At 43.3% G+C, this 19,628-nt stretch overlaps 5 protein-coding genes across 5 annotated transcripts; 4 read left to right on the top strand and 1 right to left on the bottom strand.

Annotated features, from left to right (window-relative positions):
* Nucleotides 1–1,011: 1,011 nt before the first annotated feature.
* On the top strand, nt 1,012–2,115 carry EYB26_002406 (uncharacterized protein; the record flags this gene model as incomplete). Its single annotated transcript, XM_054261711.1, has 2 exons — nt 1,012–1,054; nt 1,109–2,115. The coding sequence occupies 2 exons, from the start codon at nt 1,012–1,014 to the stop codon at nt 2,113–2,115; spliced, it is 1,050 nt and encodes a 349-aa protein (XP_054117686.1).
* A 396-nt stretch (nt 2,116–2,511) lies between these two features.
* On the top strand, nt 2,512–3,996 carry EYB26_002405 (uncharacterized protein; the record flags this gene model as incomplete). The annotated part of the gene is made up of 1 exon (XM_054261710.1): nt 2,512–3,996. The coding sequence occupies one exon, from the start codon at nt 2,512–2,514 to the stop codon at nt 3,994–3,996; it is 1,485 nt and encodes a 494-aa protein (XP_054117685.1).
* A 472-nt stretch (nt 3,997–4,468) lies between these two features.
* Nucleotides 4,469–6,157, top strand: EYB26_002404 (uncharacterized protein; the record flags this gene model as incomplete). The annotated part of the gene is made up of 1 exon (XM_054261709.1): nt 4,469–6,157. One exon carries the CDS (start codon nt 4,469–4,471, stop codon nt 6,155–6,157), a length of 1,689 nt encoding a protein of 562 aa, XP_054117684.1.
* A 1,579-nt stretch (nt 6,158–7,736) lies between these two features.
* On the bottom strand, nt 7,737–8,918 carry EYB26_002403 (uncharacterized protein; the record flags this gene model as incomplete). The annotated part of the gene is made up of 1 exon (XM_054261708.1): nt 7,737–8,918. One exon carries the CDS (start codon nt 8,916–8,918, stop codon nt 7,737–7,739), a length of 1,182 nt encoding a protein of 393 aa, XP_054117683.1.
* Nucleotides 8,919–17,881: 8,963 nt separating this feature from the next.
* On the top strand, nt 17,882–19,595 carry EYB26_002402 (uncharacterized protein; the record flags this gene model as incomplete). Its single annotated transcript, XM_054261707.1, has 3 exons — nt 17,882–18,949; nt 19,000–19,400; nt 19,457–19,595. 3 exons carry the CDS (start codon nt 17,882–17,884, stop codon nt 19,593–19,595), a joined length of 1,608 nt encoding a protein of 535 aa, XP_054117682.1.
* Nucleotides 19,596–19,628: the final 33 nt, after the last annotated feature.

The raw sequence follows: 19,628 nt of genomic DNA, 5'->3' as shown, positions 1-19,628 counted from the left end.
ACATTCCACCTTGGCCTTCTGACACAGTCGACAGGCCGGTAGTTGTGTGTCACATTTTCGTCTTTGACGGTGACACCGTTGACAAGTTGGGATCAAATTGAGAAGCACCTGGGATTGCTCCATTGGGGCATCCTCGTCTACCATAACAGGCGTCTTGTACGATCAAGACTTGTATGTATATCATACACTACTGCAATCGTATAGAAATAATCAGTATCCCACTCTATCACCGGCTCACTCAGGTTCGGTGGTCGGACTTGTCTGGTGGGGGAAAGTCAGTGGACAGGCGACGGTTGACTTCGTTCCTCTAACATTTGGTGGGCTTGGTACCAGTCAGTATATTACAATCAAAATACAATTAATTACGTATTCTGGCTGGTGCTCGAACCGAGATCGAATACGATACGGGGCCAAGAACCACTAGTCCTATTCAGGACAGGCGGAGCTTAAGCTTATCCGCCCGCGGCGCCCGATAAGATAAGCGCGCCCAAACATTTTTATCTTTCATCTTCTCTCAGCAATGAACACCATTCTAGCTGTCCGACGATCAAGTCCTCGAATCAAACATACGTCTAGCTTAGAACTAGGGCGATACGTAGTTTAAAGGGAAATGTATGTTGGTACACAATACTCGATGCTTCAAATTTGTCCAGGTGCACACCCTATATCTAGTGAGTCTAATCATTGTCCAAGCTCCCCCAATTCATCTAATTGTAACAAGACCGAACTCGCGGCATCTAGCCGAGTCATGGCTGATCCCCAAGCGCATATGCGGACTTCTCCGTTTTGGTTTACCCACGGCGGATCGTACATCTCCGTTCTATCACTTTACCTGATTCTCATTGGAGCTTCGCTAGCAGTCTGTCGTACATCTAGAAGTGGTCTATACGTATAGAATAAATACTGTGAAATGCTTATGTACTATATTTGTGGAATATGATATATCTATGTTGCAACAGTAAAACTGAAAGACAATTACGATCAGCATATAAAACCACCAACCCGCACAAAATGGGCAAGATCGTAGCTGCTATTGGTCTATCCCATGCTCCCGGTATGTAGACAGTGACTTTGCTCATCAAATACACAAAATTGACTATCTGCATAGGAGCCATTGGGTTTCCGGAGACAGCACAACCAGATGCGCGAGCTCGTACCGAAGAAGCGACTCTCAAACTTGGTGAAACACTCACAAGAGCCAAGCCAAATGTGATCTTTGCGTTCCTTGATGATCATTTTGAGAACTTCTTCCGCACGAATATGCCCACCATCGCGATTGGCGTGGCCGAGACACACAGTGGTCCGGCCGACCAACTCATGGAAGCCCTCCGTGTGCCCAAGAAACACTACTTTCCAGGTAACCCAAAAGTTGCAGAGCAGCTACTCACAGCGCTTGTCCATGATGGCTTTGACTGCTCGCGGACAGCCGAAGCCGAATTTGGTCAAAATGTGCTTATGCCCTGGGTCTTGATGAAGGCGGACCTTCCGGACGTGAGCGTCATTCCTATTTACCTCAATGTCTTTACACCACCTCTCATGAAATATTCTCGTGCATATGCTCTCGGCCAAGCCGTTCGAAAAGCAATCACGGACCTTCCAGACGATTGCCGAGTCGCATTGATGTGCACGGGTGGCCTTTCACATTGGCCGCCATACTGGAACCCAAACCAAGCTGGTGAATTACCAACTGATCCATTTTTGCAGAAGATGAAAGAATATCAGACATATGGTCACCCGGTTTTGAAAAAGTATCCCAATTTGTTCGTTGAGCTAGACGAATACGAAATCGAGATGGCAAAGAAGAATGAATACCCTCTTAACTCAAAGCATCCGTTGATCAACGCCGAATGGGATAAGAAATTCCTCAAACACTACTGTAATGGTGATAGTGAGTGGTTGAAGAACCTTACTTATGAGGAGGTAGAAGAAGAAGCCGGTCATGGAGGCCATGAAGTTCTGAATTACGTGGCTGTTGCAGGTGCTATGGATGGCAAGAAAGCAAAGCTCTTGTTGTATGAGCCGGTACTTGAATGGATTTGCGGTATGGCATATGTTGATTATGAAGTTGGGGAGTCTGAGACTGAGAACGTGAATGGTACCAATGGAGTTCATTGATGTAATTATTTTATATATAAAGTCAACTTTTTATCTGCTTTCAGATGTTTACACAAAAGCTCTTACACAACATTTAACACGTTCGCACTTTAGGAAACAACTACCATGTTGAGTTCTACACGGGTTCGAGAAAGATAAAGGGCGTCTAGCTATGGTGAAAATATGGATCATCGACTTAAATTTGTATTTGATACCTATCAGGAGAAGTTTCCATTACCCGTGGGGGTAAGCGGAGAATTCCGCCAACATTAGGTAACTGATAAGAAGCGCCAACCCTGAGAAACTCATTACCGACATGGAGGTCCACCATAAGTAGCGGCTCGCTTATATGCTAAAAAAAGTTGACATAGTAGAGAGAATACAGACACCCAAGATACTTGAAAGACTTTGGTCGATATGAATATCGAAGAGCTCACTATCTCGCAGGTACATGAGGCCTATCGTGATGGCACCTGGACCTGTCGGAATCTCATTCAAGCATTCTTGAACCGCATTGAAATGCTGGACAAAAATGGCCCGTGTATTAACTCAACACTTGCAATTTCCGATGTCGCCGTTCAGGAGGCCGCCGCTCTCGATGACTACTTCAAAACGAAGGGCCAGTTCATTGGCCGTCTTCACGGTATTCCGGTACTGGTCAAGGACCAGGCTGATACCAAGGGAATGGTGACTACGTATGGCTCCCATGTTGCTAAGAACAACATACCAACCAAAGACGCTTTTGTAGTTGAAAAACTAAAAAGCGAAGGCGCAATCATTCTGGGAAAGACTACGATGGGCGATTGGGCGACTACATGGTTCTCAACGTCATCTGTGACTAATTGGAAGTTTACCCACAATCCCTATAAACTCGGACACGATGTTGGAGGCTCATCTTCCGGATCTGCTGCGGCTGTGGCGGCTAATTTCTCAATTCTGGCCGTAGCAGAAGATACTGGAGGTTCAATTCGCTGTCCTGCATCATTCACAAATCTTGTTGGCCTTCGTTGCACTCCTGGGCTGATCAGTCGGACTGGATTCTGCCCGCTTGTCAAAACTCAGGATACACCGGGCCCGATTGCCCGTACCGTAAGCGATTGCGCTTTGATGCTGGATTGCATGGTCGGCTTTGATCCAAACGATGAATGGACCGCTGTGGCGGTTACTGCACCCAGACCAAACGGTGGAAGTTATGCGGCAGAGCTCGACCCTAACGCTATTTGCAAGTCAAAAATTGGGATCATACGATCACTTTTTGGGTCAGATTCGGATCCCGCTTGCAATGCCGTAAACAAATTAGTTAACCACGCGATTTCAACCCTCCAAAAAACGGGGACGATCTTCGTGGACGTAGAATTACCACGTCTGAGGGACTATATGACAACTACACCAGCATATGTGGTCCGCTCACGCTCAGATATCAATGCTTTTTTGTCCACTAAACCACACCTACCTCAGGATGTTGCAGACATTGTTCCTGAGAACCCCCCTCATCCTTCTCTCGATTTTACTTCCCAAGTTGCACATGGCCCATCCGATCCAACAACCGACCCGACGTATCTACAACGTCTCCTCGATCGTGATGAGTTCCAGAGACGCCTCACTTGTCTTATGGCAACACATGGTCTTGATGCATTGGCCTTTCCGGATGTCCAAATCCCACCACCACGTCACGAAGATTCGACAAATGGTCGCTTTCCGACCTGCTGGGAGTTTCCCACTAACACATTACTTGCAAGTCAAGCTAGGGTCCCAGCGATCAGTGTCCCCGTAGGGTTCACAGAGGATGGACTGCCTGTGGGGATGGAGCTCGTGAGCTGGGAATACCGGGAACAGGCGCTATTAGAAATGGCCAGGGGAATCGAGTATCACATTCCTTCGCGTCGGGCACCACAGCTTTGAGCTTTTGAGACCGGAATGGGGTTTGAGGAAGTGCTTAACAGGTGAATTATCTATGATAGGGCGATGAAAGATCATCGGTTGATTTAGAAGGACCATCCCTAACTCTAAGACCAGGATGGGATTTGCACGGGGATTTTTTGCACCACTGTCTACTAACTACAGAGTATATATACTGTCAATATGCCTAGGTAGATTCGGCTATTCTCGGCTCATTCATCCCACATACCTAATTAAATAAATAGGTAACTAACTTACTCCGTACATTTCGAACCCGAACCCAATCGGAAGGATTCAAAGGATCCAACATACCCCACATATCCCCGCGTATTTCCTTCATATCCTTCGGGTAGTAATACTACTATGATATACTACTATACCACGCTGTGGTAAACCAAGCACTACTGATCCATTTCAAACACTTACATGAAAACTGCGAAAATCTACACTCTAAGGCTTTAAGCTGTTCAAGAAAATGTCGATCAAGCTTGCAGATTATCTCTTCACCCGCCTCCGCCAGCTGGGTGTTGACTCCGCCTTTGGCGTACCAGGCGACTTCAACCTCCGTTTACTAGATTTCGTGGAACCCTCAGGTCTGCGATGGGTAGGCAATTGTAATGAGCTGAATGGCGCCTATGCAGCAGATGGATATGCTCGCATCAAAGGTCTCTCGGCGTTGATAACTACTTTTGGTGTCGGAGAGCTCTCGGCAATCAATGGGATTGCAGGCGCCTTTACCGAAAAAGCACCGGTCGTTCATATCGTGGGAACCCCACCACGACCAAAACAAGAAGCTCGAACTTTTGTGCATCACACCCTTGGAGATGGAGACTACCGGCACTTTGCAAATATGGCCACACATGTGACAGTGGCACAGGCGAGTTTGAGCGATCCACGGCTGGTTCCCGACCAGATCGACTGGGTGCTGAAACAGGCGATTGTGCACAGTAGACCAGTCTATCTGGAGGTGCCAGATGATATGCCTGATGTTCTTGTCGAGGGAGGAAATCTCAATAATGTGATCAAACTTGATTTTGGCCGTCAGATTGAGTCTGATACAGCCGCCTTGGAACAGGTTATGGAAAGAATATACCAAGCCAAACAGCCCATGATCATAGTTGATGGGGATACCAGAGCTATGGGTATATCAACCGAAGCTGAGGCTTTGGTTAAATTGACTAATTGGCCGACGTGGACCACGGCATTCGGAAGGGCTTTAATCAACGAACAGCTTCAGAATGTATATGGGATTTACACTGGTCAATTTGGTGATCCACAGTGGAAGGAGTACCATGACACTGCTGATTTGATCATAATCCTTGGGCCGCATTACAGCGATACCAACACTTCGATATTCACAGCCTTGCCTAATCCGGCAGTTTCAGTTGCATTTTCCCCAAACACCATTCAGATCGGTGACATCATTCACCGAGACGTTTCTAATAAGTGTCTCGGCCATCTCGTCAACAGTCTCGATGCATCACGCATCGCAAAGGTTGAGGGCCCTTCTAAGTCGATTATAACGGAACAAGCTCTAGATCCATCTGGTCTCATCACACAAGAACACTTCTGGCACAAGGTGAATGGTCTATTTCAAGAAGGTGATTTGATTCTCGCAGAAACTGGAACTTCCTCGTATGGAAGCCAGACCTTCACGGTTCCCAAAAACGCGCGTCTTTTCAACGCTGTCACGTGGTTGTCAATCGGATACATGCTTCCTGCCACGTTGGGAGCCACTCTGGCGCAACGAGACCGGACTAAAGACGACACAACACGTGCGTTTCTTTTCATTGGAGATGGAAGTTTACAGATGTCGGTGCAAGAAATTAGCACGATGATTAGGGAGAAGTTGAATGTCGTTATCTTCGTCATCAACAATGGTGGATACACTATTGAGCGAGCAATTCATGGGCGCACCCAGAAATACAACGATGTTGCGAATTGGAGGCATACTCAAGCGATGGGTTTCTTTGGTGCAGATGAAAACCACTCTATGAACAATAACTTCGTGGCTAGGACCTGGTCAGATCTAGAGTGGATATTGGAAAATGAAAATATCCAAAAAGGTAGCGGTGTCAGGTTGGTCGAGGTCTTTATGGAAAGGGATGATGTGAGAGGGATTCTGTTACAACTAATGAAGACTCGAATTGCCAATGGTGACTAGTTGAATCGGTTGACCTGGCTGATAACGACATAAATGGGTTGTGATAGAAATACCATGGTCGATTTGATTCCTTTGCTTCATGAAAATTGACATTCCAGATATGTATGACTTCCCTGTTCCTTTTCAAACAACTTGCAATCGCATACCTACATGCAGTAGTAACATTGCTCACCCATAGATCCACTAGTACTACTATCCCATAAGAATGAGGTGAGGATCGAGGCCATTCACGTATATTTGCTACTGTTATTCAACCATAGCTAGCTACAGCAGGTATATCAATTTTATTACTACTTCTGCTGCTTCTGTTATTCCTGGTTTGTCTGTATGCTTCTACCAAGAAAAGTTTACCAGATCATCGCATCATGCATACGCCGCGACCAATAGGTATTTAGACTCATTCTAAGTCACGAGGGTCAACAATCATTGCTAAAGGACAGTCCTGGTTGGTAGAGTCTCACAAGTAAATCATTGTGATTTAGGGCTAGGCTTGATTGTACCATGAACCCAACCCAGTCTTGGCACTAACCAGAACCCTGAAGGATTAAGTCGAGGTGAGCAACCTCACAGCGCTCCGGCATCCCAGATAATGGCATCTTGCATAAGCTGCCGTCTATAGATATTTAGACCCATTCTAAGTCATGAGGATCAACAATCATTGCTAGAGAGTAGTCCTGCTAGGTTAAGTCTCATAAGCAAATAGATAAGCCAATATTAGATTAGCTTTGTGATTAAAAGGTATAAATTTGATCTGGAGATATCCTATTGCGGTATACGCACACTCCTTCCGCGCCAATTAATAAGCATTTCACAGCACCAGAAGGGGAACCTGGAGATTTGTTATCTACATTTATTTGTATGGGAATAGCTTCATGTTTTTATGACATAGGTTCTTATATTGTCTCCTGAAAGCCCCCTTTATCCAAAAGTTGTTTGAATGAGCCCAGATAGAAGTATTTGTGTGGTTATACGTATAGGACCTCTTCCCCAACAGATAGTCTTAGGAATCAGCTCATCATTAGTTATCAATTGGAAGCTATTTTACTATACGGATTAATTCACCCTCGACAGGCTCATCGGACTAGCCTTACACAAATCCTTGCTTTGTTTCTATGACCCTGTAGAACTGACATATACCATATTCAAATCTATGCCGCGCTCACGTACAGTTCAGTTGACGAGCGTACGTATATACCCTATTCAAATTCGTGCCGCGCTCAGGTATCCGAGGAATCCGGTTGACGATGAAGCGTACATAGCAGTTGACAGGTCTATATGTATACAGGCTCACGTATTGTGTCAGTATAGACGGCCGTGGAATAGAAATTTACCAATATAATGTTTTAAAAAATCAGTTAATATTCTTTTTAGCCGATCAAAGTGCGCAGTATAATTATTTCATTAACTTATATAAAGCCTACTTGATGATCTATATCATATACACTTTATTTACTTAATAGTTATTAGGCGCGCGTAGTGAGGCTAGATAGCTTGTATAGGTATAGAGAGATATTCTCTAATTCCCAACTTGTACTAAGATCAATAACTTTCCAACAGCTATCTCTTGGCGTAACGCAAACTAATAGGCCTGGGAAGCAATACCAACCCTGGGGTTTTTGGGGTCACTGTGGTCCAAAACGAGGTACTGGGTCTTTATGAAGATATCACCAAGCACACTGGTGTCGCGTCGACCGCCCGGTAAGGACTGGGCACCACCATAGCAATACGTACCGTTGGAAAGATACTTCATATAATCACCAGGAATCTCAGCAGAGTATGGACCAATATTAAAAATGAGGTTAGGAATGATATCATCGCATCTGAAGACCCATCCACCGTTCGCGGAGTCGTAATAGGCACTGGAAATCATTTTGTAGTACTCTTTAACAATCTTCTCCTCAAGGAGGAGAATGCTGGTGCCAGTGTCAATAATGGCATTGAAAGAATAAGGACTAGAAAACTCGTTGCCAATAGCGTATCCGTCAACAATAATCTTCCATAATCCCTGGCTGCTATCAACACCCATCCAGACAAGGTCCCCCTTGAATTTCTTGTCATCAACCCAACCAAAGTCGAAGGCACCAGGAGCCCCATGCTTAAGGTAAATACCAAGGACGGGATCAACAAGCTTGTCTTTAATATTCTCAAAGAAGGTCTGTTGCAGGTTGGGTCTAACAGGATTACGTTGAGACAGGGCGAATCCGACGATACCGTCATATGGTCTCTTAGACAAACCAGCTGAAGCGGGAATGACGATTTTAACAGTCTGAACAGCCTGGTCCCCGTAGGTAATACCAGCAATAGTAACCTTATCCCTGTACACACCACCTTGTAAAGTGACGCCCTTTCCGTTTTTAGCACTCCAGAAATAATCCTTCATCAATCTGCCAGTGCGGGGGTCATAGGTCTTATGGGATCCAATATCAGGGGTACTCTTAGTCATGACCCATAGACTAGCAGAACCAGTATCAAAGTTCATCAATAAGTTGTTGTTGCCAACTTTGACAGGAGTGAGGTACGTAGCATCATTTTTATAGGGATTGGTGATCACAGAGCCCTTCTCACAGGTGCTGGCAGCTCGGGCAATATGCTCAGGAACCTCAAGATCAAACCTGGCAAGAGCCCTAGCATATAGGGCAGCTGGGTGGACATCATGGCCCTTGACAGCAACCTGTCTAATAGAGAAGTTAGAGGGGGCAGGGGCAGCAGCAGCAAGGGCTGAGAGGGTCAAAGCAGAGACGATAGTCTTAGAGGCAATCATTTTGACAGAGATGAGCCTGGAAGGTTATAATGATGATGAAACGCCACTTATAGACTTGACTTAATAATTATCCCTTTTAATCATCGGGATAATCTAATATTAGCGTATGATTTTGTATCTTTGCTTCCATTATTCCTAGTATATTTATAATGCTTCAACCAAGGAATATTTACCATGTTAATATATCTTTCTACTTTATGAGACGTAACCAGCCTGGATAATTCCTTGGTAATGATTATTGATCCTTGGAATTTAGATAGACCTTGACAATGCCCATGGGACTTTGATGAGGTCGCTCCCAAGTCCCATGCCCATACTCCCATGGAACCTTTACAAGCTCCTTACTCCCGCCCATGGGAATTCCCAAGGTCCCATTGGGAATTCCCATTAGTCCCGCCAAGACCGAAATCTGTGCATAACTAACCAAGATAGGACGGAAGAATTGCTGAGTCATTAGTGTAAAATATCGATATTTACATCTGTTTTAACTGTTACACCGAAATCGTTCAAATAGCGATCAAGAGATTCGTCCAGTTCTTCATCAAATGTTATCCATTTTCTATAATCCACAAGTCAAGCTACTTTTTGGGTTCGAAAAACCTATATGAAGCTAAGATTTCGAATGATTTAGAGGAGTACTGACTCAAACGTTAACTATGTACTCTTATTCAAGCAATACCCATTGATATATATATATATGCCTACACAATATATTAGGTAGCAATGCTCGTCGCAATCAATCTATCAGGTATCTATTGTTTAAGTGTCATTCCAGTCATTAATTTAACTGTTATCATAACTATAGAGCTAACACAATCATCTAACCAAGCTCTAACAGCTTTCTATATGTCAATTCCGACTGTTGTTCTCGATAGTGGTGCACAATTCTCGCTATCAATCTCATCCCATGACTCCATTTTCTATGATCAAGTTTGGGAGTAATGGGAACTCCCATGGGACTACTGGGAAATTCCCAAGAAAACTGGAACTTCCTATGGAAGTAATGGGAATTCCCATTACAATAACCAATCATAATTATATTTACACGGGGCTTTACATTAGCTTGATAGATCTATCCAAAAGTTATTGCTTTTTATAATAACTAGGTACTACGACTCCCCCTCAGAAATGGAGGACTAATATACTCTTTCTCCTTCAGATTGATTGTTCCAAGTAAGTTCTTCACATCTATTCCCCAAATCGTATGATATACCTATGTCTCAATTAAGTCAATTCTCTGATGCTGGTCCGTCATCTCTCTATAAAGATGATACAGATACCTTTTCATATTTCCCAACAGACGAGCTACCTATATCTGCCTCAGATCCTCCATCTTCGATTGCGGATACAGACTTCTTACGACCACTTTCTGTCCCAAGTACTCTTAAACGGATCGGTCCTGACTATAAGAAACTCTGGGTTCTTTTTTCTGATATGGGCAAGGACGAATTTATCAACTAGTGGCTACAAACAGAGTATGGAAGTCAGTCAGAATATCAAAAGAAGATTCGCTGGGATGCGAAGCGCTCCTCTTCTACGTGGAAGAACTATGATCAAGTAGCTCACCATATATCTGGTGAGCCAAAGGTAATATATCGGAGATGTGGAAAGGATTTTACCCATCCACATCAATATGCAAATGGCACCAATTTAATGAAGAGACATTTCGAGGCAAATAAATGCAAACGGGTAGGTGATCAAGCAGCAAAATAATAGAGTATATAACAGTTAATAGAATTTGCAGTAGGTCTTATAATACCTTATTATATTTACTAAGATATTATTAATCTTGATTAACCAGACTCATATTTCTTCTATACCAAAGCGTTTCAGCTAAGAAAGTTGGGAACGAAAACAAGTTATATTTCTTACTAAGTCCAATCTTCTATTTCAAATTCTCGCACATCTAGAGCTTCTAGAGCTTATCAAAACTGCACGGCTATCTCCAACAACTCCTTCATTACTCTCTCCTAAGACTGCTCGGCGTCGGCTTCAGACTATAGCTAAAGAAGGGCAAGAAAAAGTTCTCTCAAGCCTTCCAAAGGGTTCAAAACTTTCAATTGCCTTAGACTGTTGGACGTCACCATTTCAACAAGCTTTTATGGCTATTACCGGCTATTTCCTCGATCGAGACTGGAATTATCATGAGATTCTACTGGGTTTTAAGCCTATTCATGGAATGCATACAGGTGCCAATCTTAGCGCGGTTCTTCTTAAGCGACTACAACAATTTGATATCCAGGACCGTGTTCTAGCAATCACAACAGATAATGCATCTAATAATAATACACTGATCACAAGCATACAAGATTCTATGCAATCACTCAACCTACCCAATAACACTCTAATTGTTCAGATTCCATGCCTAGCACATGTTATCCAACTAAGCCTAAAAGAGCTCCTAGGTCTTATCAAGGCCAATCCTAAGAATGATACCACGGATCACCAATGGTCTGACAGCCAAGCTCAGTCTCTACGTACCTGTCAATAACAATAAGGAATTATCTATACTCTTTCTAAGATATGTATATGATAATTACAGAAGCTATTATAAGAAAGAACCCTGTGAAAAGTATCTAATCTATGAAGAGCTTTCCCAAGGTCACCCTTTGATATCATTCTCTTGCTAGTGCTGGTTGCTAATCTATTCCTTAGATTCGTGGCTTAGCAGTCTTTATCAATGCAAGTCCCCAGCGTCGAGAAGCTTTTCTCAGCCTTCAGACCGAAGCAATAAAACTCGTTCCAATCTAAGATATGCGAACCCGCTGGAATTCAACATTCCTCATGCTCCGACGGGCAAGGCGTTTATCTTCGACCTATAACAAATACTGTATTAAGCATAATTAATTCCAATTCAAGCTTAATAAAGAAGAATGGCGGCAAATTGATTATCTCCTCAATATTACACAACCATTCTATAAATGGACGACTGGTCTTTCAAAGATCAAGGATGTTACTATCTATAATGTCTTTAGAGTCTATAACAAGCTCTTCGATCATCTTAAGACTTCAATCCGACAGCTAGAGCAAAAACGGATACCATGGAAACAAGCAATACTCTGTGCTCTTTACGCAGGAAAGGAAAAACTGACAGTCTACTACGCTAAGACCGAGCAAATCTATAGCAACCTCTATACGATTAGCACTATTCTTACTCCACAGCACAAGCTTTAATTCTTTTTAAAGAAGGATTGGGCAGATAATAATTTTGAATGGCGCACATAATATAAACAATACTTGGAGAGATACCTTGAACCTTATTCTCAACAATAATCCAAGAATAGACCACACATATCAGTCAAATCCTCTAATCATATTAGAGATAATATAGAATGTCTCTTTGCTGAAGACATGCCTTAAGCTTCTGCACAGCCAAAGTTGAGTTTTCACAATGAATTAACTCGATATCTAGAGAGTGGTATGTATATTCTTACCTATTTTAGCTTTGAGAACTTATTCTTATATATGTAGAAACTGTTAATATTTCTCCTTATGAGTTCTGGAGGGGGAAAGAAAAACAGTATCTAATATTAGCTGCACTTGCTCGGGATATATTCTCTATTCCTGCGACAGGAGCAGGTGTTGAACATCTGTTTAACTCTGCTCGTGATGTGTGCAATTATCAACGAGGCTCCTTGAGTGCTACAACAATCCAGGATCTTATAATGTTCCGGTGCATCTCTAGCTTTGAGATTGAACAGGAAGATAGTCTTAACCCTGACGATCTAATCCTAACTCAAGATGAAAGATAGGCAGAGGATGAGCGTAAAGAGGCTCAATCTGCTCAACACAACCCTGATCCAATTAGTGATGATAAGGAAGAGATCGATGCTTCAGTTTCAAATAATCAATCTTCTATTAAGATACAACAGCATTCTAAGGATAAGCAGCCACAGAACGTTATAGATATACCCGAAATAGAGGAAGCTGAAAGGTCAGAGAATGAGCTAGATCTTCCACCACCTCATACATAACAACGAACATCGCAAAGAGTTCGGAAACGTCCTCGACGAGAAGATGAGGAATATGATTATTATTAGTATGTGTCATCAATGGCTATGTTGAGATATCATGCTTCCGCACCTAGGATGTTATACTGAGCATATTGAGTCGTGAGCGCACTGAGTACACGGAGTACACACGGAGCATACTAAGCGACCTGAGCGAAGCTATTACTCTAATAGAATATATATTTAGTTTTACTCTATCATCTTGAATTAACTGTTTAATCTTAAGTATACGATTACTTATAGATCTATTCAAGTAGGCTCCTTTGAATATCTCGTAGAAGTTAGGCCAAATAGCTTCATAAATTCGAACTTTGAGTGAAATCAGAATACCGAAAAATACAGCTAAGAATCATGACTTTTGCATACCGTCCTTCACCGCCTGATCACTAGAACCACCTGATGACTGATTTTGACGGGTTACTATATAAAATATTTTGAAGCTTTACAACACCATATAAGAATAAATTATAATAAATTTCTGGTGTAGCACTAAATAAGATATAAGGAATCGAACAAGCATAAAAATTAGTCCCGAAAACGCGCAGGGGGCCGGATCGCGCGGCCCCTACGATTTGTAGTAACAACCACCCCATTATCCTCTGTATGAGCCTCAGGCTGCGCTTTTAGCTTTACTTGCTTGGAAACTTGCTTTTTTGCTCTTTTTGGAGCACTTGGAGTTGCTAGAACATCATTTTGAAGCTGTAAATGAGCTAACTTAGCGAGTTCTTGCTCGTCCTTAAGGCGTTGTTTTTCCGTAGCCTCTTGCAGGCGCTGTTCTTGCTTTTCTTGCCGGATTTGAGCTCTTTCAGCCTTTTCTTGCTCTTTGGCTTGCTTTGTAAGCTCTTGTTGAAGCTTTTTATCATCTTTACGAGCCTGCTCCTGCGCGGCTTGCTCATCCTTTTTGAGTATATTATCCCGCGCTTGCTGCACCTTTGACGGGCTCATAAAAAGTGCTCCACCTTCATTTTCTGTAGGAATATCGAATAATAAAGCCCTCCCCTTAGTTGAGCGCTTTTTCGAATGAATGAGGGCTCTTTGTAGACCTGCAATCTCATTTTTGAGTAGAATATTCTCTGTAGAAAGGTGGAGCACCGTATCCTTGAGTTGAATCGCTTTTTGATCATATAAATCCTCAAAAACGCCTTGTACAAGCTTCCGAAGCCGTCTCCAATCCTCAGCGGGAATAATTGAAGCTCCAGAATCGCTAGATGAGGGCCGGCTCTCGATTTTCTTAGTAAATTTCTGTATAACGAGGTCCGGATTGAAGGGACATAAACCGGTATGCTTGAACGCTGAGAGTATATTCTCGCTTGTAAAAGTAGCCTCCCAACTCGCCCAAAAAAGCCTAAAAAAGTCCCGTTTTGTAAGCCGGGTGAAGCCCTGGCAATCGTTTATAAAGCGCCTCAGTTGCTCCGTATAAGCCGTAGAAAGAGGTGAGAAAATAGCGACATCAAGAGGCTGCAAAGTATGTGTTGAATGAGCTGGGAAAATTGCTAATAAGATTCTATTTTTATCACAATATTCAATAAAGCGCATTGTGACGTGGGAGCCATGGCCATCTAGGATAAGCAAGCGCCATCCCCGGCTTGCTTGAGATTTGGTCTCTTTATCAAAAACATTGACCAACCAGGCGAATCCGACCTCATTATTGGTCCATCCTGACTCTGAGGTTGCAAAGAAACAGCGGTGTTGCTCAGCATCAAAATCTTGAAGCCATGAATCCTGCAAATTACCTGATTTGGCCATATAGATAAGAGCAGGCGATATAGCGGTTCCATTGGCACAAATACAGCCAATTGTAGTTATCCATTCCCGGTTTCCATCCTGTAGGTGTTGCTTATATCCTCCTTGCTCATATTTGCGCCGGGTAAAGATTCTTCGCTCTTTTGTGCTTACACCAAGCATAAAGCCCTTCTCATCCATATTATAAATTTGGTCTGGCGTGAGGTTATATTGCTCGATTTTCCGGCCAATAAGCTCAAAATATAATGTGTATTTGTATGCTGAATCTGCCTTCTTTCTATCCGAATCGAGGCCTTTGGAATAGCGAGAAATGACCTTATCCGAATGAGCCTTGAGCCAGCGTGAGGCCCAGTTTTTGCCAGGCTCTTTACCAGATATCTCCCTTGCAAAGTTCTCCAACATGGAATTCGTAGGTGGCAGGCCGCGCTCAGTGAGTTGATTGATCCATTTTATAAGCGTTCTCGATTGCTCCTTGCTCAGTAATCGTTGATTATTATATTGTGCTTCTTTTGAGCCTGTAACACCGCGGAAACGCTTTGAAAGATTTGATTGGTTGACACCGTATGTTCTTGCAACTAAACTGATATTAGGCTTTTCGTCCGGCTTCAAGGAGCGTAACGCTTCAAGTGCGAGCTCATATGAAGCCATATTGGTTGATATATCGCGCTTTGAATTATTCGCGATTTTTCGCGATTTCTACAAAAATCAGTCATCAGGTGGGTCTAGTCATCAGGCGGTGAAGGACGGTAATTTGTGCAAGTCCTATGTTTGCACTGTTTACAGTCCCATTGGGAAGTCCCAATTCCCAATGGAACTTCCATAGCAATTCTAGTCCCGCCCATTGGGACCAAAATTTCTGAATTTTAGTCCCATGGACGGGCATGGGAATTTCCCATGGACAAGGTTCCATGGGCATTGTCAAGGTCTAAATTTAGAACAAGGTTAAGGATATATAGGCATGAGGTTTACACCAGATCTATCATCTAGATATACCTTATCTCGACAAGAACTACACTGTATAGAGTTAAATAGCCTTAAAGATATATATAATAAGGCATCAGTATAAAACTTGTAAGCATTCTTTATTAATATCGTTAAAATCCAATCAACAGAATAGAGAAGGATATGAAGCAAATACCTACCCTGGTAATTAGGGCAGGCTATATCCCATTTTGGGATACCTATTGCTCGAGTGACCAGTGGAGAAAGGATCGATAAGAAATCTGGCCAATCAGCATAAAGTAGCGAAAAGGGGCTATAATGAAGGGCATAAGCCAACAGAAGGAACACACAAAAACATACCTTTTTTTAGCCAGGCGATGTTATAATGCTAATACTTACTTAATACGTGGATCCCAACAGATCCTTGATTCCTTGGTAGGTAACCGTCACCGGTTAGATATCAGTACCGGTCCACGTGAACAGGTACAGGTAGGTACCTATATGCCCCACAGAAAATCAGATAACGAGCTGTGCACAATTCTACTACAGTACTAAGATAGCTTCCTTCTACCATGGACCTTCGGATTGGCTCACTAGATCTCGCGATGGAATCAGTCCTTGCATTGAGATTAAGTACAAAGATGATGCCGTCATCGAATGCGCAATTACCTATACCTACGGTACATACGGTAGGTTTAAGATAGTAGTAGTATCTTTTCCGGTAACTACGGCAAATGACCCAGCCTCGTGTGTCGGTAATATGCCTTCTTCGGGAAGGAAATTTGCGTCTGGCTTACGGCCGTGAACCAAACTAACGTCAAGTCTGGTTAATTGCACGTGTCGAAACCTATGTGCAATTGCTGTGGTTTCATCCCTAGCATCCACGTGATTTCTCATATCTACATAAACCTGCTAACCCAGGCTTTTATAGCCTTCTATCCCTGGGTGACAATGAGACTTCCGTTTGAGATATGTGTACTTTTCTACCTGACAATTGTCACCAATGCTGTTCCTCTTCAAAGTCAGCGGAAATATAGAGGGGCAGAGGCCATGTATCGACGAGGCTTTGCATGAGGAGTCAGCCGTGTATCAACGAGCGCTCTCTAGCACTCTGAATCTGTAGGTTCAGTACTTGAAAGCTGGGTGGAATACGGGGTTTATAGACCACAGTATTCGTCATACCACAGGTTGACCAAAAAATACAATACCTCCAATTTATATTGCTCTTATTTTTCGGTTTGCGGCGGGATTTATCTCGAAGTGCGTTTAATCTCAGAATTTACGCTGGACTACACACTGCTATTTACATACGAGCTTAGTTGTCAGACAGAGATGACAAAGCAAAAAGGACAGATACTTGACTACTCTTTACATAGGGTTCATATAGATAGTGTCTCTACAGTGAGGCAGAATTTAAGAGAGGGTGTGTAAAGCGTGAAACAGGTTTCGAATCTGTCTGTAACTACAGAAATCGAAATTGAGTAAACCAGAAGGTTGATCGTTCTGTAAACGGCCAGCCCGATTGCAACCCGAAGAACCCCTAAGTTGGTATCGGCAGATAAGTATGTCGTAGAAGACGTATTGATTCTATTTGGACATCAAAATCTCGAATACTTGAATAGTCCATTATGACCACTAATGGTCTCACATTCAGCCATGGACTGACATCTGTCACATTGGGGGGCTACGTCGCTCGTAGATGGTCGTAGTACTTATCGTAGCTCATTTATGCATATATGACGTCTTCTAAATAATCCTTTCTCTATCTTATCGTGATTCATTAAGTCAAGCATCTGGACTGACTCGAGATGCTATTAAGGTCAATTGTCAAGTCCCCTTCACCCAATGCCCTCTCCACACCCTGTGATTAAATGGTTGCTATCAGTAACGTGGAAAATGGTGTTCGCAATGTTTGTACAAATTAAAAATCATTGCATCCACAGGATCATGGAAAGACAGTCACGTATCACACATCGACAATTAATAATCGTAAGTCACAAGGAGTTTCGCATCACCCGGCGGAAGAATGGCGTGCGAGAGCTGATAACAGTTTACAAATACTACAAGAACAACCAATTTGCCACAAGATTGCTGAATCAATTATCCAGCGTTAATTGTTATCTTGCTATTTTCCCGGGATATTTGACAATCCCAAAACATTGAACGTGTCATGGTTTTGCTGCCATAAAACCATAAAAATGCTCCAGTCAGTTGTCCGGTAGACACAATAACTCATTCTTCATTACGACTTGCGTAGGCGAACCAAAAATGTCAGACATTGAATCATCAGAAAACACACCTTTGCTTTCGCCATCATCAACCCCCTCATCCGATACTATTTGCCCCGACGCCCCAGACCGCTCCGTCGAACATGATACCATTCCCGAAACCGCTACATATGGAAGGAACATCTCATGGTCTAGCGCATACATCCTGGTAATATCACGCGTCATCGGCAGCGGCATTTTCGCAACACCGGGTGCAATTGTCAAGTCCGTTGGGAGTATAGGGTTGGCATTATCGCTCTGGGTGGTAGGGACCATTCTTTCCGCAGGTGGCTTGGCTGTATCGCTCGAATATGGATGTATGCTGCCTCGTTCAGGAGGCGACAAGGTATATTTGGAGTTTACGTATCGATATCCACGATTCCTGGCCTCAACTCTGGTAGCCGTGCAGGCAGTTTTGCTAGGATTTACGGCGAGTAATTGTATCATCTTCTCAAAGTATACCTATTTCGCATTCAGTATTGTGCCGAGTGATCTACAAAACAAGATTTTGGCTGTTGGTTTGCTGACTTCGGTCACAATTATGCATGGTTGTTCCATGAGGACTGGTATCATCGTACAGAATGCACTGGGATGGGTCAAAATCTTCCTAGTTGTTTTCATGGCGCTCAGTGGAGTTTATGTGATTCTCTTTCATCGAGGAGGCGACTTCACAGGTACTCTAACGATGAATGATAGAGGCGACCCTTGGAAGGACTTGTGGGCAGATTCCGATTGGAGTTGGAATACTATCTCGACGTCATTATTCAAAGTGTTTTATTCCTATGCGGGCCTGAGTAACGCGAATAACGTCATGAACGAAGTCAAGAATCCAGTACGGACGCTGCGTAGTGTCAGCCTAGCAGCTTTAGTCACATCGTGCCTTTTATATATGCTGGCGAATGTAGCTTACTTTTTGGTTGTGCCACTCGATGAAATCAAACAGAGCGGCGAGCTAGTTGCCGCACTTTTCTTCGAGCGTGCGTTTGGCCCTAGATGGGGGAGGACCTTCTTACCTCTGATGATCGCAGTCTCGGCGGCTGCGAATGTCATGGTGGTGACGTTTGCATTGGTAGGCGACCTGTTCTTTCAGTATCAACGTTCTCCTGACCTAATGTATAGGCTCGCGTCAATCAAGAAGTTGCCCGGCAGGGATTTCTACCTTTTTCAAGAATAATCTCCAGCTCCAAGCCCTTCAACTCTCCATTTTGGGGATTGATAATTCACTACATTCCATCTCTGCTCGTCATCGTGCTCCCTTCCCAAGGAGCGGTATACAACTTTATTCTGGATGTTGAAGGGTATCCCGGTCAGATATTCGGTCTAGCGGTCACAGCTGGACTAGTATTGCTTCGTCATCGAAGACCAGACTTGAAGCGACCATTTAAGGCCTGGTTGCCCGCTGTCTGGCTAAGAATTGCTACAAGCATTGCGTTGCTCGCTGCACCATTCTTTCCGCCGCCGGATTGGAAGGGTGATGTCGACTTTTTCTATGCTACGTATGCAATTGTTGGTGTTGGAATGTAAGTCTTGAACGACCCAAAGGGTCAACCCTTTGAAACTAATTGTTTATCTCTAGCATCTTATTCGGCATCATATATTGGTATATCTGGACAGTCCTACTTCCCCGGCTAGGAAACTATACACTAGAGGAAGAGACCGAAGTTCTCGATGATGGTACAAGTATCACGAAACTCGTGCACAAATACAGGATGTGAATTGCATAATTTAGGTAGATGGTCTCTGTTGTA

This window comes from Talaromyces marneffei, chromosome 2 (assembly GCF_009556855.1).
Source record: "Talaromyces marneffei chromosome 2, complete sequence".
In the NCBI taxonomy this organism is placed as follows: Eukaryota; Fungi; Ascomycota; class Eurotiomycetes; order Eurotiales; family Trichocomaceae; genus Talaromyces; species Talaromyces marneffei.
This window is presented reverse-complemented; position numbering and strand designations above follow the sequence as displayed.